Raw genomic sequence first — 27,680 nt, forward strand, 5'->3', positions numbered from 1 at the left:
ACATCTAAAACTGGTGTTGCAGTGTGACTGAAGTGCTGAGGAGGCAGCCCACATCCCCAGACCACCAAACTGTCAGCAACTAATTAATGTCATGCAAGGAAGTTTTCATTACCAGGCACTATTGGGCATCTCTCCCCAGCTCCTGCCTTCTCCCTCTGCCCTGCCACCTTGTCCCCCTTACTTTCATTCTTATAGCATGAAATAATAACTAATTTTTTCTCCATCATTCTCTACTGTTTTTCATGGCTCCGTTTATCAAAGCTTAAAATTTTTTCATGTGCATAAGTGATTCATGTTTCTCCATGTTTGACCACCATCTACAGGCTACACTGCATAACTGCTGCTGCTGATTTCTCATTATCCTTTTTCAATAGAGACAGTGCTCTAGCTAATTACTTCATGTTAATTTATATTCCCAACAATACTAAAATTTTGCTTTGTTTGTTTTCATTCCTGAGCAAAAATTACACTGATTAGTTTCAATGTTTCACAGTTTCATCCAGAGTCCTTCTGTCTCTCCAAAGATTACAGTTCATTAAAAACTCTGTTGTTTGTATATGTAATTGAGAAGAATGTGTACTTGGCTACTAGCGCAGAGCAACACCACATAAATTAAACATTATTTAAGACTGTTTGTATTTTTGGAATCCCAGTTGAAATACCAACAAAATACTTGTGAAAAAAAACATGTATAAAATACAGCACTACCTAGAGCAGCCAAGGTTTTGTAAACAGCTTGGAATGCACTGGTTTACATACAGAACTGGTTATCTATAGACAAACCAAAATTCTCTCCATCTGATCCTTTTATGTTTTTGCAGAAACTGGTAAAGACTCTCCAGAGAAAACAGCCATTCCTGATTAAGGAATGCTTTTTTTTCCCCAGACTTTTCTACTGCTGTGATGTTTACATGCAATTACCTCCTGTCCATATCCAGATACATTCTTTCAGCTTCTTCAAATTTGCTAAAATAGGCTGCCACTTCTGCTTTCTTCATGGACTCGCTCTGCAGATTGCCCAGGTGCTTCACAAACTTAATGCCTTGATAATCTTTGCAACGCACAAAAGCTTGTTCAGCCATCTGCAGATCCAGCTTCTGAAGAGCAGCTTCAGCCAGGAGTCGCCTGTGTGAAAAACAAACATAGCAGATGGAAAAGCATCTATAGAGTAAATTAAATGAGGGTACATTTAACTAGTAATTATTTAAAGAAGGCATACAAGTTGTTGCAATTTATTGTTTACTAGCTAATCTTAGTACAGTCGTGTGTTTATTCCTAATACGTTCTGTGATCTGACCAGTACTTGGTCAGGGAGAGATGTTCAAATAATTGCTAATATTCTTTAGTTCAGCTGTTGAGATGGACACTGGCTTGGGAGGAATGGGCAAGACTTGACTGTTACATTTATGTGAAATGTGTTGCTGATCTCAGTGCAGTTCCATTTATTTATTTCTCCCTATGCATTTGTGGAAACGTTAAGCCTTGATGGCAGCCTCAATCTAAGTGCCTCCAGCTACATTGGCCACAACAAATAAATTATCCTTCTGATCCAGATGGATCCATTTTCTGGTCCATTCCTGGTCCTGTTAGGACAGCAGTTTGGGACAGCAGAAAAAACCTTTGGGGAGCCTTATAATTGGTACTGCTCCATTGGTTAGTTCTGCAAATAGGGAATTCAGGCCAACCTGTGTGCATCGGGTGCTTGAATGGGCTCTAGAATTTTCTGCAAAAATAAGGCTATTTAAAATTTAGACTGACATTGTGAAACAAACTCAGTGCAGTAAGGCACTGACAAAACCACTAATATTATTGTTGTATTCAGTGATCCAAGCCATGTTAGGCAGTATCAGCTGTGTCTCTGAATGAATTTGAGAAGGTTGGTATCACTAAAACTCAAGTGCTTATCACTGACATCAAAGAAACCAATTGATCTACACATCACCCTGTTTGTTGCATTCTAGAAGCAAGGTCACTGTTTTGTTCTGATCTGGAATACACTGGCTTTATATCCAGCACTTCTAATCAATATCTTCTTCATAAATATGTGACGCGTTTTCTCTCATAATAAAAATAAAATTCACAGCAATTCCGGAGCAAGGTGAGCAGAATTTGACCTATATTTTATGATTATATGATATAGAACTTTTTCTGAGACACAGACTGGCAAAACTAATAGTCATTTTATATTAAGTGAACAGATGGTACTAGCAAAAAAACCATGAACAATTTCAAAGCTCCAAATATCTTCAGCTAGTTCAAGACATTTGTAAAAATGAAGACTCAAAACACTAACATTTCACCCTGCACACTCAAGCTAATAAAATTATAGTATTACAGAAACTTTCAATATATAACTAGCAAGTCTTGTTTTTCAAAATGAACATTCTGGAGACAAAGGCACAACTAGATAGAAAGGAATGTTTTTTGGGACAAACTTTTAAAGCAAGGTGTCTTGTCCAGTCTTTCAGCAATTCTAAATTAATCTCTGAACCATCACAACTAACAGTGAACTCTCCAACCCCCCTGATGCAAGCTAAGCACCCAGTGCTGCAAGAGACCATTTAGCTTCGAAACAGATCCAAAATGATTAAAGAAAGGTACAGATAAGTAAACAGTCTCCGGAGAGTTAAGTCTCCTTCATTAAGGAACTTGTTAATGAAGTTTTAGGTTCTGCACTGACTTTTCATTAAATTATCTACTGAGGCCTTTATTCTTCTAGCCTTTCCAAGTTGGGATATTAAACAGATTTCCAGCACTCCTGTTTCCACAGGTTTACTCTCACATGTTTGCTCTGCAGGCTTTTCAACTTTAGTTAAATAGCTGAGCCATGTTTAGTTTAAGCATGCCACTATCTCCATTTCTCAGATTACTTCTGAGATGATGCATGGAAACACAACACACCCAGCCCTTCTCACTTCTGTCCTTCAAGGCCTGTCCAAATGCTACAAGGTTACTCAAAGTACTCTTATCCTGCTATCACTCCGATGCGTTTCCTTTACTGGGTTTTAAGCTCTTTAATGTTCAATATCAAATATATAAATTTTAATTTAACCAATTTATCTTGCTGTTAGCTTTCATTTCCTTTAAATTCCCCCCAAAACACAAGGAACACTGTGTTTTGGGGCCCATATAGCACAGAGCAAAAAGGTGTCCTGAGCCTACACGTTATACCCACTATCATGATACAGCACATGCCTGACATTCTAGGTACTCCAACATTCATTAAATCATAAGTGATTGTGTGCAAAATGTATACTGCTTTGGCTTGTTTTAATTTGAGGGTTTTTATTTTCACACTAGATCTGTCTGAACAGGAAAAGAATAGAAAAGGAGACAAATTTAAACAAATTTGGCTTATAGCGATTTTACCAAAGTCTGGGATGTGGATTGTCTTCTATGAATTGAGAAGATTCCTCAATGCCAACTTTTTCAATCAATGCTCGACTGTCTCGTAATGACCGAATCTCGAAATTGATGATGTAATCTTTGTTAGGATGTTCAGGATTCTAACATAATGGATAAAGAAACATATTTTTATTCCTGATGACTTCTATTTTCACCCAACAAAACAGATATCATCATTAAGACAGACACCAACTTTTCCTACAAAATAAAATTAGTTATACTGACCTTTAATATTTCATCCAGAAGAACAGACTTGATTTCTAAATCTTCAAAGTTGCAAATGTATCCAGATGTTTGTATAGGTTCCTGAAAGTTAAATAAGTTATAAAGGAATGAACTTGTATTCAGTCTGACTAAATCCTAATCAAATCTGTTAAGTATACATTAAGATACATTCTTCTCCAAACTAGGATATACTTGCATTTCCAACAAGAAAAAAATACTATAATCATGAACATTATTGACAATTCTGTAAATATCATTAAAAACATCATTAAAAATCCTCATGTTTTCTGCAACTAAATTATGACAATGAGATAGAATAACACCTGCCAATATTTAGATTCAACTGAACTGTTTTACAAGTATTTCTACTAAAATTGCATTTAGGTATTCCAAAGCATCAAAAAAAAATATGCTCCTGAAAATCTCATACATTTAAGAAAAATATAACACCATTTTTATGTTTCTAGGACTGATCATTCATTTTACCTATATGGTCCAAAACAACATTCCCAAAATTCCTAAGATTTTGAGGTTTATATAAACAAACACTTGCAGAACTGAATGATAAGCACAACAATAATACTATTCAAGAAAGAGCCATTAACCTAAGAGTGAATTTTTTTAAATGAGTAGTTTATGTATGTTGATATTTACCTCTGGATCCAAGTTTCTGAAAACATACATTCTTGTTTTCTCCATCATTGCAAACAAGTCCGGGTTGTCCTTGGCCCATTTCATGTCCCAGACGTCTTTGCGCTCCAGTTTCAGCTGCCCGCCTGCCTCCTGCTGCCCCGCGCTGTCTGCAGCCCGCGCGTCCAGGTCCAGGAAAGTCAGAACCCCTGAAAGGTCGATGATAGCGAGACGACTGCAGAAAAACAAACAGAGAAGAAATAAGGCAGCTAAATGACACTACTCAAGGCTGTAAATCTGAAATAGTTCTCTATAGTGCTGGCACACTATAATTCTATAGATTGCATGAGATGCTGTTGTGTGCCTGAACCAGCACAGATCCATATGGTTTTCATGTATCTGCATAGCAGAGACCAGATACATGGAAAGATGTTCTTCATCTGCTCACAGAGGATCTGGCCCTGCAAAGGTTCTGAAATATGCCCATTTTTATATACAGCATTTTGAAGATACATCAGATACCAAGTAGAAGAAATTACAGGTCTATCCCTCACCAAACTTTTCTTGACAAAGACTCAAATTAACAACTGAACAGAATGGGTTTTCCTTATTTACTAGGAGGCAATGAAGAAGATTAGTAAATTAAAAAGTAAGTGTGGTGATGCAGACTGTTAATTCCTAAAATGTGATTTCTTGCGTTTCTACAAAGGGTATTCTTCACTTTTTTCCAAGGCAATGTTAAGTATAATCCAATTAATCTTTGAAGTCATTTAAAATATGGGAAAAATACAATTTCTAAAAGGCTATATTTGAAAATTTACAGTTGCATAGATCTTCAGTGAATCATAATAACCTGTATTTGCCACAAGGCCATTTTAAAAGCATTTCTAAATATTGATAGGTAGACAGCCTTAATCCCTATTAAAATTTCAAATGCAATTTAGAAAATTAACCTCAAAATGCTTATGGATCTGAGCTTATTTCTCTAGAACAAAGTCATTTAGGAAGAAAACAGCTTGGGTTCAAAACAAAATGAATATAGCTCTGACTAGATCACGCTGCCTTTTAAGCAAAGCAATCTATTTTTGGGCTACACCTGAAGAGGCAAGAGATCTCTACACATATATTATTAATTTTGTTTGAAATTTTAAAGTTATTTTGAAGTTAATAAAATGGCCTTGCTAATTCTTGTGTATTTTTGCCTTTTCTGCCAACACTCTCATGCACTCTCTTGCAAAAAAAAAAAAGCTGTTGAGTAGAAAACAACTTTAGTATTAGCACAGATGAAGTTCAGGAGAACCAGACTTACTAGAAACATCACCACTAGTTATAGCCTGTAACAATGGAAAATTAAATGGGATGAACAAAATTTCCAGGCTTTAGAAGGACACAGAAATAGAGAGAAGTAAAAGATATAAAATTTCAGGTTATGATATAATTTTATCAATTCATGTTATGATCAAAGGAAGGTTATGTTTGGTTCATCTAAGAAAACAAAGGTATTTTCACGTACATAGGGTATAAAACATAGGAGGCCTTTACTAACAGTCTCTCAGAACAATGACTGTCCAGATGGAAATAATTAGTAATAAATAAATGGTTAAGCAAACATTAAGAACAACTAAAATTAATAAATGGTTTATACTAAATTAAAATTAGTACATAATTATTATAGAATTATAGATTTCACAGAATTATCACAAATTTTAGTGCTTGATTTTGAAATTGGATATCTGTGTTAGAAACAGGTCTGTAACTTACCTGGAGTTGCAGTTCAAAGACAGCTGATAGGCACGACAGTCCAGGGTATAGTTCTGCACCACAGCCACACTAGGGAGGCTGTATCTCTGAATAGTGCCAGATTCTCTTCCCTAGAGGAAAGCAATGCTGCCTCAGTAAGAGAATTTGTCCATCAGTAAACCCTTTAAAATGGTCTTATTTATATGCGGTTTTAGACAAGAGAGCTTTGGGCTAAGTGACAGAGCATGAGTGAAAAGAGGGAGTCATCACCCTAGAAGTTCTGAATTCTGATATTTAAACAAGATAGTCTAAGATGCTACAATTGACAAATCTGCTTAAATCAGGGATGTTAAAACAAACAGTTACAGTCCACATCTAGCCCACAGAATTTCAGGAGTCATGACCCTCCAGACAGGGTCTACATAATAAAACAGGAGAGGTGTGAAAAGATTCTTGTCCCACACTGGTAAATCCCCTCAAAGAGTTTCATATAGCAGCACCAGCCCAGGTCTGAAAGCAGGACAGCTCTGCTTATGTGGGGCTGTCTGCATACCAACAAGTCTCACCAGTTACTGCAAGACCAGAGCTAGATTTAAAAGGAAATGCTATAAAATATACTGGCCATTCACAGGCTTGAGTAACAGGAAAGAAATCTAAGTAGTGGTGTGGTTTATCTTTATTTTGCTGAATGAAACACCAGTTCCCTGCATCAAGATACCATCAGGCCATCAGGGTGAAAGGAGTGACATCCCTGAAATGAAATGATCACTGCCACTATTTTCTTGTGGTGTTTCTGTAAAAGTCAACAACATATCCAGGTTGGTTTGCCTACTGTTCAACTCTTTGTTGGAAATGAGTCAACATTACATTTCAACAGAGAGAAACCTTTATTTCTTCTTTCCCCAAAGCCGTCCCTAACATCCTCAGCATAATTTACTATTTTTGACTTTTTCACAATTGTATACCCTATAGACTAACAAGCAGCTTAGTTCAGAAGTGTTAGAAAATTGAATCACTATCATATGCATTCAGCTTCAGCACATTTATCCAGATCTAGTCTCAAAGGCATTTCTTCTCATTCCTTTCCTTTAAAAAAAAAGTCACAGATTAATTATTGTGAGAAGTTCATTTTCATATTCTTCAAGAAGCAACAATCCCATAGTCACCTATTAACCATCACACTTCTTTTGTCCATGCTTTCTCCCATGACCCTCTGATTTTGTAAAATCCAGTCAAAGGATCAAACAAAAAAAAAACAAAAAAAACCCCACAAAAATCCACACTAGAATCAGAACATGACAAAACAAGATCTTTCCTGGAAGGTGGAAAAGAGGAAGAAACACTGCTCTTTCTCTCTCTTTGTTCTGTTCAGTTAGTTTGCTATAAAGCCCACATATAAGTTTGTTCATCTAATGAGATCACTTTCCAGCTTAGAACAAAAAAATGCACCAGCTTTTTGGCATTATTCAGTACCTCACATATCTGTATAATACAGAGGTGTATTCATCTGTATATAGTACAGTGCCATGCATTATACCATTAATATGTAAACAGACAAACTTTGTAAATCTTTGTGTCTAGAACATACTATCTCAAAGAGACTTCTCAGGATTCAGATTACAAAATTAAGTCCTAACCTAGACTTTATAAAATCCTATATATAAGTATTTTTTGTAGATGAAATGTGCTTGCCACAAGTATTAACTCAGGCAACTAGTCTGTAATTAAATTGCAAGTACTTAGTGAATTAGCCCTCCTAAAGAAAGAGTCCAGGCTAACAGAAGAATCCATTAAAGTTATCTTTGAGGAAGTTTAGAAAGAGATTTTGTCTGTGCAAATTCTAAATTCAGAAATGCTTTGAAATTATGACTGCTTATGAACATAGAGAGAAGAATCTTATGCCTACAAGCACAAGAGGCAATTAGGAGTTCTGTTAATCATGTAGCTTACCACAAGTAGTATCTTATCAGACGCTGTTATTGCACAAATTGGATCTCTTGTTCCCTGAAAGTAAACAAGTGATATCAGTATCAGTTTTACTGCAAAGGTAAGCGTGCCCTGCTAAAGAAAGATGGTTATTTAAATAAACAAGAGTGTTGCTAAGTATCCACATGAAAAGGAGCTATCAAACCCTGTCAGCATAGTCTGTGGATAGTTTATGGTATCAGTAGCCTTTGCTATGGCAATCATAACAATAATATTAACAGCTTCCTTTCTTTTCCTGACCCTCCCTCCAGAAAAATAAGAAACTCAAAATGTAACAGATGTTTAACAGAAAATACAAGAAAGCAACAATCCCTGACTTATGAGGGCTGTTAATTAATTAATTTCAAGTATATTAGTAAGTACAGCCAGCACTTGTACACACACATGATGTGAAAATGGCCAAAAACACTAGAAAATATCATAAAGGTTATTGAGTTTCAACAAAGTTATATTTTGTTGAAGTAAGGGGAGCTGCTTCTGACCAGGAAGACAGCAGGTGCTGTCACCTGTCACACCCAGAATACACTTTTTCCATGTTCTCTATAGTTTGCTGTATATTTCCAGTAATACACAATGACACAGTAACAGCACCCACCAGAGGGAAGAAGCATAACACTTAAGTAAAAAAGGTAGAAGTAAAAGAAATTTTAAGTACAACCACTTATACTAATGAAAATCTAAGAAAATAAATAAATCAACACTAATTTCTGCTCTTTCAAGCTAACAGTGACACCACAATAAACTAGTTCATAGTTCATAACATCACTCACTTCAAAAGCTCTGCTGTAATCAAGGTGTCCCTCTGCAGACCCTGAAAAGGTGTCATCAATATGATAGATCCTGTAGAGAAGGAAAGTTAAAAGAAAAAATGAGTCCAAAGAAAGGAGCATCTTTGGTAGCATCGGTATGTTCCATCCTTGAAGAAAAAACCATTGGAATTGGAGAAGAGAATAAAAGCTATGCCTGTTCTTATGTTCAAAAGCATCCCCTTTGATAAACCTGCTTTATACTGTTATAAAGATATGGCAGTTGCTTTCACTTTCACAGCCCCTGATGGTCTATTCCCCTATGATCTGTAAACTTTCATCCTGTAACAGTAATTTCCTGCTGTTACAGTTAAGTGTCCTGCTGAAAACCATCAACCACTCAGTTGTCCCTTTGAAACATGCACTTCCATATTTCCCCAGGCTTTTCTCCATAATTATGAAGTGCTTCACCTTCACATCCACAAAAACTTATGTATTACTGTATTATTCAAAACTTATAACTTCTCTTTTGCCTTAAAAATTAGCATTAGGAAAGATTTTAGAATGTTAAAATCCTCATTAATGCTGAATTACAACTATCTACCTTTTCCAATATTTTTATCAATTTATAATCTTGTCCAAGGCTAGGACATCCAGGTCCTACAAAAATGTAAGTTATTATATCATGTACAAATATTACTCATTATTAGGGACATATGGTGACAGGAGATGGTAGGTTTATAGAAAGATGATATAGGGTAGAGATGATATGGAAGAACACACAAAAAAAAACCTAAAAAGAAAACCATAACAAAATTTCAAGCTCTGTGGAGGTGACAGAAAAGTTAATACCACAAATGAGCACCTGGGAAAGAAGTATTTTGGAAGCAAAATTATGTTGACTTTGGCTTGTTTAGTTTGAGAGGATAAAAGTCCATACAGGATTAGTTGTCAAAGCCACAACCAGACACAAGTGTATTAGAGAAGAGCCAGCTGGACAGACTAAGTTCTTACAGGCAATGACAGACGAGAAGCAGTTAAAGTTATCAGAGGGAATAGAGCTGCCTGGAAACTAAGAGCATGGAGGAGAAACAGGAAGGGGTAAAAAGGGATCAAGACATACTGCTCTGTAAGGAAAACATGCAGCAAGCAAATGGAGACACTGAACAGAAACTAATCCAAAAACATCTGAGGGATGTGGATAACAAACACACAGCTGCTATACAAAACTAGTATATCATCTTACAGGCCTGAAAGTCAACAAACCTGATTAGAAAAATGAGAGGACAAGGGTTTGCATTTTAGACATGGCAGAATCCACCTTATCAATGCCACCAGAGCAGAAGAAAAATGACAAAGCCTAAAGACAAACCTTTCCCTGCCTTCTTTCCTGGTCCGTGCCAGCTGATTGATTTCCATGGCTGTGAGCTTCTTGGCCACCCGATACTGCCAGACGTAAAATGCTACTTTGGAAGCCGCGATCACATGAGTTCTGGTCATTGTGACAAACAATGGCTCTGTTACAAAACCCAAAGAATTGCAAAATTAGATCAGCAAGCACTGGAGTAGATGCTGATTCGTACATTTTTTCCAAGATGGATGAAAACATACACCCATATATTAAATGCAAAAAACAACAACCAAAAAATCTGCCCACACACAACCTAACAGCAGTTTTCATTAGCTGGCAACAAATTTCACAGGGGCCTTGTGGTCTTGTCCAGAAGAACAGAGAACTTCTTTACAGGTTCTGATTTCACCATTAACACTTTCCTCTCCCTGCTATTTCAGCAAATCTTCATGCGCTGATGCAGAAAACAGCAAATACATACAGACAAACTTTCAGGTTAATGACCAGCTCAGGAGCATCTCAAATCTCCTTAACAATATCTATTAAATATTTCCATATCTGACATATTTAAGGCTATTCAAAAGTTGAGATTCTTTTTCTTAAAAACAATTCATAAATTTTAAGTTTGACAAGACCTAGAAATGCTGTTTGCACCTTAGTTTATAGTTGGGCCAAATATCAACACTTTATCTGAATGGCAACAAATTAAATATTTAGCAGACTGTACACTTAGTCTTACTTTATTATACCAAGAAATCACAGTGTAGGAATGCAGGACATTTTCTTTACTTCAGCCCTAAACCCACTTAGAATATGTACACAAACTGAGTATCTCATTCCTGCTATCCATGCTCAGTGAAAAAAAAAACAAAACAAAACAGTGAAGGCATAGAAAAATGAAGAAACCTAGGATGCAAATCAGCCAATGTCTTTTAAGTTCTACAAGTAAATCATTATGACACAATTTATTATATATTTACCAAAAAAAGCTAGATAAATTCAAAAGAATTGTGCAAACCAGCCTGGTAGTGGAACACTGAGTCATACAGATCACATGATGTGAGCAGAAAATAGAATTCTTTTACAGTGAATCTCTTTTAATTTTTTTCTCCTCTGTATTTTAGCACAGAACAGAACTCTGGAGGGAGCTATAAGCCTTCCACATAGAAGAGCAGTGCTACAAGAGACAGATGGGGGAAGATTGGTTGAACAGATTTCATTTCTTTGAAACCAAGAGGATTATATAAGCTACCCAATGGCTGCAGAATACTTTTTAGTAAAAATGTCAATACTGGGCAAGAAGGCTTAGTGACAATGCTTAACGTGAGCAGCACAGTTGTTTACGTTATATGCAACTCATGTATTTCATGTACTTATAACACATTCATTTCAGTGCTTAGTCACATCCAAACTGAAGGATACAGTCTCCTGTATAATAAAAAACATTAACAAATTCTATGTGTTTGCTCTGTTTTTTTATTAACTTCCAACTGTATGTGCCATAACAACCAATGTTTTTATCCTTTACAAATGAAACATGAGAATCTCCTGACCTGTAAGGGAATAAGGTTTGCTCAAATCACAACACTTCTACTAAGCCTCATATTTGAACACAACTTAGTCAACATTTGAGTACTTGTAGTCCAAGACAATGTTAAACCACATTGCCATACCAACATCTGAAGCCGTGGACATTCCTCACACTCAAGAGATGAATCCTCCTTTGACTTACAGCTTCCATGGAGCCTAAACTTATTTGTGCACACCTTGAAATACCCGAATCTGGGGAAAACAGTTGTTCGCATAAGGTCTGTTGTCATCCAGAAAGAAGATGGCAAAGTATCCATGCTTTATCCACAGGAATGTAATCAATTAGGTGTTTTATGAACATGCCTAAGACTAAACTGACAGTTGCTGCCAAAAAGCACATACACACTAAGCCCTGACACATTTTCCTGCCACTTCTTTCATATCAGCTCTAGCCCAGCTGGACAACAGAGTAAGTTTGATCAGTTCATTCATCTAACTGACCTCAAAATTAAATAAATAAAAGATTACATTAAGTTGGATTAAAGAGAAAATCACAAATGATGGAGCAGGCAGGAATGAGCAGCCAGCACACAGGGAGGGCCTTCCCTTCTTTGCAACAACAGGCTCAGCAATGACGGGATTTAAGCCAAATGTGAAATTGCAGGGCACAGCACAGAGACACAATCATCAGGATCAGATCAATGCAGAGCCACATCTGAGAGAGCAGCATCTCTATGTGGGAGCTGATGCTTTTACAGAATTGCCTGTATAACTTCAACAATTGCATAAAAGTAGGACACATGGCATTTTTTCTAGGACTGTTTTAGCATTTTATATTGGTCAGTCATTGAACAAAAAATCTCAAACAGAAAAATCTGTGGAAAAAGAAACTCCAATCCAAGTCTAGACTGGACACTATGAAACATTTCTTTACAGGAGGGTAGAGACTCATTGTAACAGTTTCCTGGAGAGGTGGTCAGTGCCCCAAGCCTGTCAGTGTTTAAGAGTCATTTGGACAATGCCCTTAGCAACATGCTTTTGGTCAGCCCTGGAGTGATCCTGGACTGGCTGATCACCAGTCCCCTCCAGCTGAAAGTATTCCATTCCACCTTCTCACCTCAGAGCCTTCCACACTGGGCTATCTCTGCTCCTAAAATGTTTTCCTTCTTGACTGCATGACAGCATAAATTCAACGTGAGAAAAGGATGTCCCAGCCACTCCAAGTTTGGGCTGTTGCTGGGCAGAGAAGGAAAGAATGGGGTTTGTCATTTCCTAAGACAATATGCTCATTTCAATCCCTTCAGGCTGAGGAAGATCTAGAATCCCTTTTCAGGCAACTGGTTTAACTATTTAAGTTTCCTTTAGTGTAGGGAAATACCATCTTATACAGCAGCATTGATTTACCAGCAGGTGCTGCTCACCTGAGCATCAGTGCCCTTCACAGAACCTGTGCTCTGACTATTAAGCAGACAGAAATGCAAGCACGTAAAGTCTGAAGGAGGAAAGAAATTTGGACACTCTTCTGCTCAGCATTTCCACTGCACAGAAGCTTTCCATGCTCAATATGTAAACTTGTTAGACTGTTGAGATCTTCCTGCTGATTTTGCAGATACCCAACTTCAGTATTAATGTCTTAATACTTAATTTTCAGACATTGAAAATATGTGAGGAAAACATTTAAACAAGTGCTTCACTTTTCAGGTCCTGACCAAATACTGAAAAGGGCTAAACAAACTATCCCCATAAAAACAACTCCAACATGTGAAACAACTGCCTTTAAATTTCTTCTGGCCCTCCTTTTTCTTCTCACCTCATTTCTCTTCACTATTCTTTCATAAAGCCTCCTCCCTGAAGGAAAGAAACTTTCTTTCCTATATACCCAGGAATCTCGAATAACCTTCTACAATGTTTGCATTTCATCCACACACACTCCATCTCACTTCAAAGCTGTTAGAAAACACCTGCTTCATGTCTAACCTTCTTGTAAAAATACAGACAGAAATCAAACTTAATGCATGACTACATTACTTCACCACATGAAAAAGCTGAGTTGCTTTCTAGTCTATGAGATAGTATACACAAACAAGAAAGACAAGCAATCCCACCTAAATCTGATGGAAAGGAAGCAATCTGACAGACACAATATTAAACTGTTGTTTTCATACAAGTCTGTTACAGGCTGTTCCTGAGAAACTGGAAAGAACTTAGTCTAATCAATAAATCTACCTAATTTTAGACCTTGATTCAAGTATCTCTACAAGTGTTGGCTCACAAATAGAAGAAAATGTCAGGCAACAGCAGGGACAACTGAACATGTTGGGACATGTGGGACAACTCATGAACAACCACAGTTTACGAAACATAAATATTCAAAATCCGTTACAATTTACATTAAAAGGATCAACTAAGTAACAGCAATTCAAGTGCTTTTCATATGTAGTTCAGTCATCCCTGTTAAGGCATCCAGGAAGGAGGTAAGACACCTGGGCAGGACTCCAGCTCTGCCTTTAATCCACCTGTATGTTGGTCAAGCTGTTGTATTAATTTCACAGGGTGCTAATACACACTTGAAAGATAACTCAACACTTCACTATGTCAGTGCTCCTAAACACATATAAGAAGATGATATAATCCAGCCTGAGTGACCTTTTCTTAGCAGATACCATCTGTTGTGTTTCCATTAAAAAGATATTATATAACAAGATATTTAACCTTCTGTAGTTTATATTTAGTTATTCATCAAAGGACTTTGACAGAAAGCCTGTGAGCCTATAAAACAAGCACAGAAGACACTGTGTTGGTTAATTTTTGTCCCAGAGTAGGATGGAATGCAGTAATATTAGACAATGAAGAAAAGAGTAATTTATGGGCTAGCAAACATAAGCTATTATGAAGGACCTCAAACACAAGGCACAGGAAGCAGAGGAAGCAAAATGCCTTTGGACAAAATAAAAAGCAGTATGAGGAACAGCTGAAAATGTAACCACCCAACAATGTCTTAAGAAAGCTTAAGTGATGGCCCTTCATCAGATAATGACTGATTAATCCTTTATTGCCATCATTAACAGAGACAAACATTAAAAAGCTAATGATATAATTAAAAATTCAACAGAATAAAGGAAAAAAACACTTCTTTTTTTTGAGCCTTACTTGAGCTACTGGCTTAGAGCCCAACAACACAAGATTTACATCTCCTGAGAGTGAATCAAACACTGCATAATGTCAAAATTTCTTTTGTCGTTAGGAGATTAATAGCGGTTTGTTGAAACAATATTATAAAATATTATAAATGGACAATTCAGACAAATTGTGTCTTAACAAACTTTCTCAGATGCATTATTTAAATGCTCTGTCAGCTACTTAGCATCCCTACATGAGCAGTCTTTTTTCTCCACTATCCATCTCCTACCAGGACAAAGTCCAAGAGGCTTTGCCCAAGAGGCCAGCAAGGCACCTAAGTCTCAAGGAGGAGTAAACCCTTTATGTTCAGTAGAGCTCCAGGTAATTCTTGTTCCAACAAGGGGCAGTCTGTTAGAAACCACAGACAGTCCCTGTTCAATTTGCAGTAATTACAACCAGTCAAAACGTATAGTTTAGAACTCATGGTAGTGAAGAGCACAAACTCAAGAAAAGGCAGGAGTACACAGATACCAAGTGGTCTGTTGAGGACATTCTACAACATAAGAAATAATTTTTCACCAGCATTTATGAAAATCAAATAAAGTAACAGCCTAAGTGTATTTAAGCCACTCTGAAAGATGGCACTTTGAAGTCTAAAACAAATACAAGAGTTCAAAACAAAAATTACCTAACTTTTTATGGACAGAACTTTATGCAACAATTTATTAGTTTATTAAAAGAGAATAACCTGAAATTTTTTATTAGTAGAAAGAAGAGGGGAAAAAAAGAATTTTACAAACAGATAATAGCATTTTTCATAAGTCAGTAATACCCATCCAATTATCCTGAGTAAGAGACAAGTTAATTTTAATGTTTAACTGCTTATTCCTTAAACTGATTTTCCTCATTTATAAACAGAACAGAAGGACAATGATTTTGTTAGAAACCATGTATCAACCAGAATCTTAGACAACTTTCAGAAAGGTCTTCTGCCCTTAAAGTTTTACAAGGTCTTCTCTCTCTATTGACTTCTGCAAGGCCAGACAGCTGCTTAAGTTCATCATGCTGTCAAACTGGAACAATTACACTTCCTACTGCCAAAGAGCTGCAACTGTGATAAACAGCATGATACTCTGTACAACAGGACCTTGACTATGTACAGCTGTCAACCTCTCACACCAACTGACCTTATGTTGTAAATATTTCTAGTTGATCTATAAAGTTGCATTTTCAAATGTTACAAAAAGAGGAAAGTAACTATGATGAAACCAGCACAATGTGTTCCAAAAGAGTTGCATTTATAGGCATTTGCTTTTCACTTTCATCTTCAATCCCTTCTGCAAGTTTGGAGAGCAAACTTTAAAGAAGTCTTACAGGATGCATATATTAAAAAAAAAAAAAGGTTGAATCTTTGTCTGTGTATACCATACAGTAATGAAAGATGCTATTACAGAGACTACAGAAATTTTTCAGGACTCAAAAATGTAAATATTCCTAACCTTAGGTATTTGTCCATCTATGAGGCTGAACGTTGTAATGCCCAGCACTTTCACAAGTGAACTCACTCTAAGAAAGAGCAAATCTATGCACTAAACTGGTCCTCCAGTACTGAAGGGAACAGCAGCAGACTGCAGAAAGCTTTGCTATGCTAAAGGAAGAAATTGTTTAATCTCTTCAGCACAATTCAAGTACAGTTGGAATAACAACAGCATTTTTCAATTAAACAGCCTTTAAGTGTTCCCAGTTACTGAAAAATATTCTTTTTTTGTGTACAGGCAGCTGCAGGAGATGGGTCATACTGGCAGAATCATAAATATACCTTTGTTTATAATAAAAAAAAAACCCAGAAAATTAAATAAAACTCTCACAGATAGACTCAGAAAGTTCACATAAACAGAACACTAGAAAAATGCAAAGCAAAGAGTTTAAATGCAGAGTTAGACTTGTACATGCAAAGCTAATTATAACAGTGAGGGGGATTCATCTCACCTAATTTTATACATCTCTGACAGAGATAAGCTGGCTGCCCTGGGCTTCTTCATACCCAGTGAAGAGCAAAAAGACCCCCTTCATGAATGATTCACTCAACTTATTTTAGATGTCAGCTGCAGAAACTACAAGACCTACTCCCTCTAAGTCCCTGAACCCTCCTCCCACCACCCCAATCCTGCCTGCCAAGGATATCCAGGAAACCAGCGGGCACATACAGTGTAGACATCTGATCAGGAGCAGAGACAGGACAGGGCCAAAACACACACCCCACTCACACCACTACCACACATCACATCATCTTACTTCATGGGATTCTGTTTTGGGTTTAGGTTTTTTGGTTTGGGTTGTTTGGGATTTTTTGGAAGGGGAGGGCATTGTTTGGTTGTCTTATTGATGTTCTTTCCTCCAGTCCTGGTAAACTTTTCGGTATTGAACCTCTTGGACATGTTATTCCTTCAGATTCTGATATGGCCCCCCTATTGCAAAAGGTGGCAAGAGGACATCAAAGGGACAGAAACAGAAACAACAAGAATAAAACTACCACAATATTTCATAAACTTCCCATAGGACAAAGTAGTCAAACTCATTCATCAGAGCATACTCTTCATTTTAATTATGATCTACAATATAGGGCACAAATTACAAAATATATGTATGACTCACAGCTGGTTTCCTCCTGCTATCACTGAAAAACTGAACATTAGAAAATTATACTTAAAAGCTAATTAATATAAAATAAAGTTTAAAACCATTTAGAAACATTAGTTAGGGAAAAAATAATTTATGATCTTGATTATTTCTAGTCCTTGGTTGATTTTTTTCCTACCTATATTCTTCTGTGAATTGCTGTTACTTTCTTGTTCAATAGTTCTTCACCTTACTTTCCTCATAATTTCTATCTTACCAACACTTTGCTAGACACTTTGCCCATCAATTTTATCAGAGAGAATAGCTGTTTGCTGTTTAATATTAACACCAAGTATTAGCACTATGACTTAAAATTAACATCTCTACTGAGACTAATTTAGCCAGAAAAGTTTCTTTATGCAGAGAGGATAAAACTAATGCCTCTAGAAGGCAATTTACATTAAAAAAGAAAATCATGAGGTTTCTTGTCATAATAGAATCTTCCCTCTCATTCAAAAAGCAAATAAATATTTTTATAAATTTAAATAAGTTATTTAGTCCTGCAACAAAACAGGAGAGTTAAAGAATCAAGGTTGAAAAAGAAAACTGCAAACAGGATTCACAGCGTCTACTCTGAATCCAAATTCAGATCTATTTGGGTAACAGGCCAAAAATAAAGCAAAAACCAGAACAAATAAAAGTGGATTCATTAGTCAAAAAACTGATTAATTTGTCCGTTTGGCTACAACTCCCTCATCTGTTTAAAGGGAAAATAATGAATTATCTTTATACTCAAGCAAAAATCACAGAAAACAGTGGCTTGCAATTACTTGGTAATGTTCTGTACCACGCCTGCAGCAAACAAACAGTAGGGAAAGCCTGGAATTCAGCACTAGTTAGGATTTGGGGGTGTTTTCATACTTGTGTTATAATCCACTGTTTTTAAATTAAATTTTAATTTATAATCTCAAACTACTTAGGTAAAACATTTGTAAGGAAGATAAGGGAAAGATATTATCAACACTGAAACACAAGAAATTGATGCTTAAGTTATTTGGGAAGCAGTAACAAGTTATTTTTAAATGAAAGTCCAAATCAAATTATTTCACTTCCTCTGATACAACTGGACCCTTTTCAAAGTACATTTTCTTAAGAAGAAGTTGAATTACCAGTGTTCTGAAGGAAAATCTGAATTGCCAAAAGACATCCATTAAATAAAAAATAAAAAAAAAAGTAGCAATTTTTAAAAATTATATTATCCATAGTTTGCATTAACTGGAAGAATCAGTTTAAGTTTAGCCAATTTGACAAGGAATGTTACTGGTTTGATAAGCCATTATCTTTATTAAAAGATAACTAACAGGTCAATTCCAACAGAGATTACAGAATAAGACTGTTGCAAGTTGCTTACCAATATCAATATATTTTGGGTCCAAGGGTGTGCCAATAGAATTGCAGAGAACCAGCACATACTGTATGGAAATAAAAGCAAGTGTCATTACTACCACACTTCTTGTAGATCAGTAAGCTGTACATGGTTTTCTGTGAAGGTGCATCTCATAACCCATGCCACACATTCTCATGCTCATCAGCAACAGAAAACACAGAGACCATGACTGCAGCAAATATAAAGCAGCATAAGAGTAATGAGCTGTTTGCCAATTAGCACTATAAATTAAGAACAAGCACAAAACAGGCAAGTCACCAGCTGTTTTATGCATGGGAACAAATCTACCAGACAACATCCAACAAGTAGGAGGTACCACCAGCACGTCCACAGACAACACACAGCCAAGACAGGCAGTGTCTCCCCCGCTGCTGTGTGAGGCACAGGCTGCACTGAGAGCATTTCCAGGCATGATACACCCCTGACTCAGGAATTTAGTTCTCATCAGCTGCTCATGCAAAAGATAATCTAATAAACTCCCAGCAGTTAGGATCTTTGTTCTATCCTTTGCAAATCTCCATCTCCTTGAACCTCCAAGAGGGTAACAGTGTGGGGAGAATTGTCAATTAGGCTCTCCCTCTGTCCTGCAGCATCACAGGTACTACAGAAGTGATGAGGGTTTTTTTAAAGTTTTTCCCTTCTTGTGATCTCACTCAGGAAGGCTTTAATAGCAGTTACCTCAGAGACCGGGCTGTTAAATTCAGGAAGATGCAAATACATAACAATTCACTCAACAATAATGCTTCATTCCTGTAGTTTATGTATTTCTTCAGGTCTAATCAAGGATTAAATACCTTAATGATTATTGCATAGGGAAATGCCTTGAATGAGAAGTGTGGAAGTTAAGGAGCAACTTTTACTGTCAAGCCTTTAAACTTAAAATAAATAAAATACACAGGGCTACCAAAATGTGAATTAGCCATGAGCTGTTACCCTGACTCTCCAGGAAATGAAAGATAATTAGTTTTTAATGGCTCTTTCACCTCCTGAACAATCTATGTAATTGTGGTATGAGACTACAGTAACTGTACAGCTACCCTTTTAAACTGATAGATTGACATCTTATTCATCACACAAGAGCAGCTCAATTTAGCTTTTCATCTACCATATGAACTTCATTCTTCCAAAGAAAAAGACCTGAACATGGATTTCTTTCCATTAAGTTGGTTTTTTTTTCTGGTTTGGCCACCAGTAAGTATCTCACAAAAATAGTATTTTTCTTTGTTCATGAGTTAAACTTTCCACCAGCATTCTCCACAGCATTCTCAAATTTCTATTTTCAAAAAAAAAAAAAAAAAATGTTGTGCCTCTGCCTGTGTAGGAAAACACACATAGCTTTAACTCTCTGTTTTTTATTTCAATCATGTTTACATTAATTCTTCTCTGGTAAATTATCCCCACATTCAGTCTACAATAAATTTCTCTTTTATGCCCTATCCAGTAATTTCTGAGACTCCATGTCAACAGATCAGAGCCTGTCAAGGAGTAATGGAGTAACAGTATCCAAGACAGGCTGTATGACCCACACACAGTGGTGCCAGGGCAGAGAGTTTCCATTGGCTGATTTATCCAGCCTTGCTATGGATATCAACATGAAGTCCTTCTTAATTTACTGACACATCTACTTGCAATATCTTTAAACAGGTCCTGCTGAAATTAAGTCTTTTTTTCTCCCATTAGCTATTGCTTAAATTCTGCCATTTTAAAACCTCATTTGGTCATTAAATTTTAATGACCAAAATCTCTTGTAAACCAAATCAGTTTTTCAGACAACAACCCTAATCAACTGCTATCCATATGCCTATGGACTTAATTTCTTAAAACCTGAAAACTCACAGTGTCAATAATTACACTGGAGCCATTTCAAAACAAATGATAGGTCCTTCCTATCTGCAATTTTCAGGTGCTAAAATTAAATCTCTTATTTATGCTCAAAAGAGTTACACTATGTCTCTCCACTGTTCATTTCCTCCTTTAAAATTACAATTCAGAAAAAAATTATCTTATTGCACTCAACTTCACCAAATGTTTATGGCCACAATCCTATGTTTTCAGTCCATATGACAGTATACCATTTACAGCACAATGAAGCAAAGCAGCACTACAGCATGTTTGGGTTTTTTTACCATGGCACCAAATGATTCTGTCTCCTGCTCCTCCTTTGTAAGCAATATATAAGTAATACAGAAAATAATTCTGAAATGATTACACAGGAAAAATCATGTAACAGTATCACACTAACTGAACATTCATTAACCAAAGGATACATTTATCAATTGTGGTTATATATAAAATAAATTAATGAACAAAGCAGTTTGCAGTAAAATGTAATTTATATCACCTAAAAAAATTGCCCGTTTTTTTCCATTTCTGACTGATGAAATATTCATTACCATTCTGATGCTTTTACCTTGTCTCTGGAGAATTGTTCCAAATATTTCTGAAGAAACATTCATCTGGAAGGCTGCAGTTTTTATTAGGTTACTAATGGCTACAAGGAGTTGATCTGTAGATGCAGTTACTATGAATCAGCTACTTGGTTGGTTGTTGTGATTCTATGTTTTTGAACACTGAGCCCATTCACACCATTCTGTCAAATGATAACTGACACAACTCTAAGGCAGATTCAGACTTTTACATTTCATTCCAGCTGTAGAGAACTGACATGTGGAACACAGCATTTCAAGTGAAAATTAAGACAGATTTTACCTGAGGTTGATTTTCATCTGCTTTAGTTGCTAAAACACAGAAGTCCCCATAAGTTGTTATGGAAATAAGGCTCTTGACATATTTCACATATTTCTCATTGTTTTTTGTGTCCCAAAAGACTACACAGCACTCTGGGCGCTCCGCTCGGGTATAGGCGTAAACAACGGTATTGGAACAGTAACCCCACTGCCAAGAAAGACAATGTTCATAAAACCAATTAGAAATTATAAGAATTCAATAATGAATTGTTCCAGCCATGAAAGAGTTTATTTCATATACACAATTAGCATTCAATATTTCTTACCTGTCAAGTGACAAAGTGATTTAATATGAGATCACAGCTCACATAATAAGATATTGGAATAATATTAAACTGGCAAAAGAAGGTTTTCTATCACAGCAAGCTTTTTCTATCACCTTCAGTACTAAAGGATCAACCAGAAAATGTGACAAGATCTCACTTTGCCCTGTTTCCTCCTTGTTCAGCAGGTATATAGAATATTTATATAGTTCAGCAGGTATTCAGAAATACCCAGTGTGATGATGGTTTTTGCCATGAAAATGCTTGCTTTGTGACTACTGATTCAGAAACCTGAAGTTCATTTCCCAAAGGAAATACAATAAATACCTTAAACAGTGCAATTCCAGAAGCAGACAAAAATAAGCAATTATACAGGGGCACTGTAATAACTCCATCACCTCTTCCATATTAGTACCATGAGAAAACCCCTCCCTTCCTCCCAGAAGAATGTAATTATTCCTGTAACAAGGAGGAGAAAGGGCAAAAAGGCAAAAGAAACAGAATATACATAAGGATGCATTTTATTGCATTCAACTTATGTAAAGTACAAAATATAATGATGAAAATCCTTTCTAATACAACAGAATCAGAAAATAGAAAGGAGGTGAAGCTATCAAATAAATGAGACATAAGGCAAAACACTTAAAGATGACAATGCAATTGTAGAAAACCTAATAGCATCTCTGCATCAGCATCTACTAGAGAGGGAGAAGAGAAAGCTTATTAGTGTTGGCAAGAGAGGCTCCCACACTCCTCAGGAACTGAAACCAAAGTGATAAACTACAGCATCAACAGAAGAACTTCTAGAATAGACCTGCAGACTCTAAATTAGCATTACAACTCCATGAAAACTATGACTAGTTTAAAAAAAGATCAGTTCAATTCATAATTTTTACTGTCATGTCCATTTAAAACCTCCTTTCTCTTATTATGGCTTATTGAAAAATAGAGGAAAACAGATTATTCAATAGATTGGTAATGTGATATTAACTCTTCATTTCCAGGTCATTAATTCCAATCCAGCATAAGATAATTACAGCTTTGAATCATTCTCATTTAATGAGTGTCACCTTTTAAAATATGTAGCTCCTAAAAGGTAGTTACTTATAGTACCAAAACACAGCAGAAGTATTGATTGAAGGAAAACATGTATCACTCACCATAAAAACATTTAACATTGAAATGGAGTACACCACCAACATATTAAGAATTTATTTACAGAAATAAATTAATTTGAACATCTCTCTTTCCTTTTCAATTGTGCAAAATGGAAAAAAAAATGAGCTTACACATGCAGTTCCTAAAACAAAAGTTTCAAAGTATTATTAATTTGCAAACTGTGCCAGATCTTGAAACACACATGGTCTCCTAGATACTGATGAGTTAAAGAAAAAGCAACAGGCCTGTGTTCCAGCTGTTGCACATCTCCCAGAATAAACATTAGGTAGCATTTCCTGCAAGACTAATTTCCAGCTCAGATTTCCAAAGACTTTTACAGAATATTTACAACAAACTAATTTAAAATGCTTTCTAGCAGATTTGTGTTTACAACTCCCTGACTAAAATACATTTCAATGTAGCTGCAGGATGTTCCTCACATTGCACTCTCTCTAATTACAGTGGCTACACACTGTTGATTAAAGAACATATCGTGTGCTGTGAAAAGAAGTATACAATACTCTATATTGGATAGTAATTACTATTCTTTGTTAAACTGTAAATTTAAATTAAATAATAACTCCTAAAAAAAAAAAAACACAAAACGAAAAAACACAGGCGGTAAACAAGACACATCATTATTTAGAATTAGATGATAGAGACTTGTAAGAAGTATATTAGGAACTGAAATGTAAGCAGGAAGTACATCTATCAGGTTGCATTCACTCCTGTTGTTCAGGTGCCTACTCAACTTTCCAGGCTCAAATGAATAATTCACCACTAAAAAAAATGGCAGTAAAGTAAGGCTCAAACAATTCCCATTGTATGACTCAGCCCAACCTAGTCAACCAAACAGCAGTGAAAACACAGTAGCCTTACCTAATGACATCCTCAATTCCTACCAAATTTAGAATCGTGCCCAATTCTGTTTCCTTATTGTGAACATGAAACTTCAAATGCATTGCAAAGGCAATGGCTAAGTCATTGCATCACCAAGACAGACCCTCACATTCCACTAAAACTGCAAGTCAGTAGTGTTGATGAAGCTGCAATCATAAGTGAAGCACTAGTTTCATACATACATGTATACACACACATATATGTATGTATGTATATTAGAGCAAGCTACTTTTTCAACCTGATCAGAAAGAGAATAAGTAACAGGAAACTTATTAATACAATTAAGTTTCACATTACTACATACCTTGTAATGTGGACGAATGTTTGCAAAATATATGTAATGATCAACAGCCAGTGCAATTTTCAGTCCACCTCCCTCCCAGGACAAGGAAGAAATCTGTTTGCCAGGAACTTTCAGTGTACGTAAGTGCTTGGTTAGAACAAGGAAAGAAAAAGATTTGAATTTATCACAGGAAAGCCACTCTAAAATACATAAATTACAGTTTTGATAGTTGTTGAAAAAAACTCTATAGATATTCTTTACAGTACCCCATAACAATTCTCAAATTGCAAACATATGCAAAGAAAGAGAGATACTTAAGGTGTACACCATAAAGTGTTCTTCCACCTCAGATTTGGTTTGTTGTTTTTTAATTTGTGTTTTATTTCTCCAGAGAGAAAGAAACAACAGGATTCAGTGATAGTTCAAGCTTGAAGAAATAAACAGTAGATAATGACAGTATAAACATTATTCCTTTTGCTTGGTAATTTGAATCACCTTTATGATTTCAGTCACAATTAAAACACAGCGGTAGTACTGACCCTGACATGCCTCAGAAGTTTCACTGACGCTGGAAGTGTATTAGTCAGTTCATGTACAACACTCTTAACTACAGCTGATAGCTTAAACAAATAAAAACATATCCCTACTCTATGTCAAGAGCATGCAATTAATTAGCTGCATAGGTACACAATTTTCAGTGAGGCAATGGACATTTTCCTCTTCTCTACCCCCTTTCCAAAAGAATCTAAGAAAGGCAGTTGGTACACTTTCCATCTTTTTTCAAGTATCTTTATTTTGCTGCAGAATTTTAAACTGAACGAAGGAAACAATTAAGAAAAAAATAACGTTTTCAAAAGCTATAACCTTAGTCCCACAGAGCACTTCTTTGGGGGTACCTTTTTAGTTGCAAATAATATAGATGTATGTAGTCAAAGATACACTTATCTACTATTTACTGTACCTTTCTGAATAATCTTGCGCTTTAAAAAATACATTTTACTGAATAGAACATTGATGCTCAGGTCTAACTCTCCTTTAGAGTACCTATTTCATACCTTTGATCAGATTAAATACCAAGTCAAATACTGCTCACACATTATTCATGGAAAATACCATCTTCCAAAAAGTGAAGTCCATATCTGAGTATCAGAACGAGTACAAAACAATTCTAAAACCTGAAGAATTTACTTCTGAACACTAAATACAAAATCTGGAACACCAGTTTCAGTTCATTCAAAGGACATTAGCAACCAGAGATGCAACATTATTGCCAAAACCTTTGGTTCCAATAAATCCTTTCAACTAAGGCAACCCCTACAGATGATATTGGATCTTAACCCCCTTCACAGCACAGCTCAGAGCTGGCCACTACTTCCTCTGTACAAGGGACAAACTTCACCACACTCTGATACATAACACTAACTTACTGATTTTCAGCTGTATTACTAAGAGGGAACAGGATATTACCTGTCAATATCAAGGGGGTCAAGGCAAAAATAGCCCAACAAAAATATATTGACCAGTTGTCTCACAACTATCAAACATTTACTCTATTATAAAAAGCCAGGATGGATGAAAACCATTTACAAAACAACAGCCACAACAACCAAATGAAGAAGTTTAGGAAAAAAATTCTCTTTTCTGAGGTTTCTGAGCCATTGCTTTTACTGATACAGGATGCCTTTTTGCCAGTTTTACTGATTCCATATAAAAGAGCAAAAACCAAGTATTTAATACCAATACTCATTCACTGCTGTATTTTCAGCTTCTAATCTAGAGATACCCAGGTCTCTTACACAGACAGTGTAGAAAGACAAGTACTTCTGGATTTGATACACAGATGTTGACATCTGGACTGCTGCCTAAGCTTCAAACTGCTTATCTTCCATAGTCTCATCTCAGGGATCTGGTGTTCAAAGTTAGACACCACACTTGTCCTATCACTAGTGTTTTAAGAGGCACTTGGGATTTTCACACTGGCCACTATGCTGCTTTTCTAAAAGGGTAAGTGGTCCTGTTTCCAGATCCATGTGGATATCCCAGATGGATACCTCAGAGCACTAAACACCTACATTTTGGCATCCAAATTCCACCAGTAATGACTCTGTAACAAAACATAATAAAATTTAGACAGAAAAAAAAAACCCAAAACATTTACACTACGTATCAAATATTTTTACCTCACCAAAGGGAGTATAGAACTGCACAACATTGACATCTTTATCTTGAGAAGCTGCTTTGAGGGAGCCTGCCAGTGCCAGAATGCTTCCATTGGAGTTCCACTGAATACACACAACATTGATACCAGCATCAATCAAAACAGGATCTAGTTTTTAAGGAATAAACATTAAGAATATCAACACAAGTAGACATGTTGGGTCAAGAGAAGCTCAGTAACTTGCACCCTATATTTTGTACCTACTGTAGTCATTCTCATCTCTCATTATCTGGCATCTCCCATTATCATAACAGACAGCAAGGCAAGGGCAGTTGGGTTCAATGTAGCCTTGGGTACCGTGGTACCAGTGTATCCCAGCAATGCTGAAGGCTCCAGTTAAATTCACCAAACAACTCAGCTTCATTTTCACCTGCACAAGAATGGTTAATTAAAGTCATATAAAACATGTTATTTAAAGAATAATTTATATCTCTACTGACACTTGCAAAAGACAAGATGTTTAAGCAAAATTGTTTTCCTGTCCCAAGAAAGATCTTGAAGTTCTCAGAATTTTATGGGTTTGAAAAACTTCCTTATATAATCAAAGCCAGATCAGACATACAAAAAACATATATTTTTAACTACAAAGAAGTACCCTAATGTTGGCATTTTCATTCTTTGAAAACTAAATTAAAAACAAAGAAAGCCAACAACATAAAAAGGCACACTCACACATGTGCATAGACAAAATAAACCCCCTGGAACACTGCAAAAAATAATTATTATTTCAAACCATTCCTAGGCACAATATTTGAAAACAACAACAACAAAAAAACCAACAACACCATCAACAAAAATAACAAAACGAAAAAAAAATTGTTTGCTTTTTCTTGACTAAAGTTTGCTGAATAACATATAAAAATAATTGGAAAAAACTGGTGTCTAAATTAGAACACCAATTAAGAGAACTTATGCAATAACTAGCCCAGAATACCTGGTAACACCAGTGAGGTTTCGTCTGAAAGATAAGAGTATTCCTGAATCAATTCCAAAAGGAATGCCAGATAAATTATGGGAGAGAGGGGGAGAGGGAGAGAGAGAGAGAGCATGACCATACATATTGTTGATATGGTGGGGGGAATGACAGCAAATTATTTGAAGAATTTCAGTAATTTGTAGCAGTTGGAAATACCATGACTCATACAGTGGGAAAAAAGAAAGATATAGTGGGAGGAAAAAAGAAAAGAAAATGGGAAGAGTAGCAGATACTTTCTTAGGAAAGTAATGGAAAGGAGAAGAAAATTCACCATATTAAGCATTTAAAAGTTAAGAACATGGTCCCAAATACACTGGTTTTAAAGTCAGTGTTTTA

At 36.1% G+C, this 27,680-nt stretch overlaps 1 protein-coding gene across 1 annotated transcript in view; it reads right to left on the reverse strand.

Moving 5' to 3' along the window:
- Positions 1-27,680, reverse strand: part of WDR35 (WD repeat domain 35) — a 42,113-nt gene that overhangs the window by 9,130 nt on the left and 5,303 nt on the right. The window contains exons 7-19 of the mRNA XM_053938015.1: positions 26,573-26,738; positions 26,331-26,476; positions 24,172-24,297; positions 21,509-21,694; positions 18,764-18,824; positions 10,105-10,249; positions 8,757-8,826; positions 7,951-8,004; positions 6,022-6,131; positions 4,285-4,495; positions 3,631-3,711; positions 3,370-3,506; positions 922-1,125 (exon numbers count right to left, since the gene is read on the reverse strand). Of these exons, the coding sequence (XP_053793990.1) occupies positions 922-1,125; positions 3,370-3,506; positions 3,631-3,711; positions 4,285-4,495; positions 6,022-6,131; positions 7,951-8,004; positions 8,757-8,826; positions 10,105-10,249; positions 18,764-18,824; positions 21,509-21,694; positions 24,172-24,297; positions 26,331-26,476; positions 26,573-26,738 (1,697 nt within the window). The remainder of the gene's footprint in view (positions 1-921; positions 1,126-3,369; positions 3,507-3,630; positions 3,712-4,284; positions 4,496-6,021; positions 6,132-7,950; positions 8,005-8,756; positions 8,827-10,104; positions 10,250-18,763; positions 18,825-21,508; positions 21,695-24,171; positions 24,298-26,330; positions 26,477-26,572; positions 26,739-27,680) is intronic.

This window comes from Vidua chalybeata, chromosome 3 (genome assembly GCF_026979565.1).
Source record: "Vidua chalybeata isolate OUT-0048 chromosome 3, bVidCha1 merged haplotype, whole genome shotgun sequence".
Classification (NCBI taxonomy): domain Eukaryota; kingdom Metazoa; phylum Chordata; class Aves; order Passeriformes; family Viduidae; genus Vidua; species Vidua chalybeata.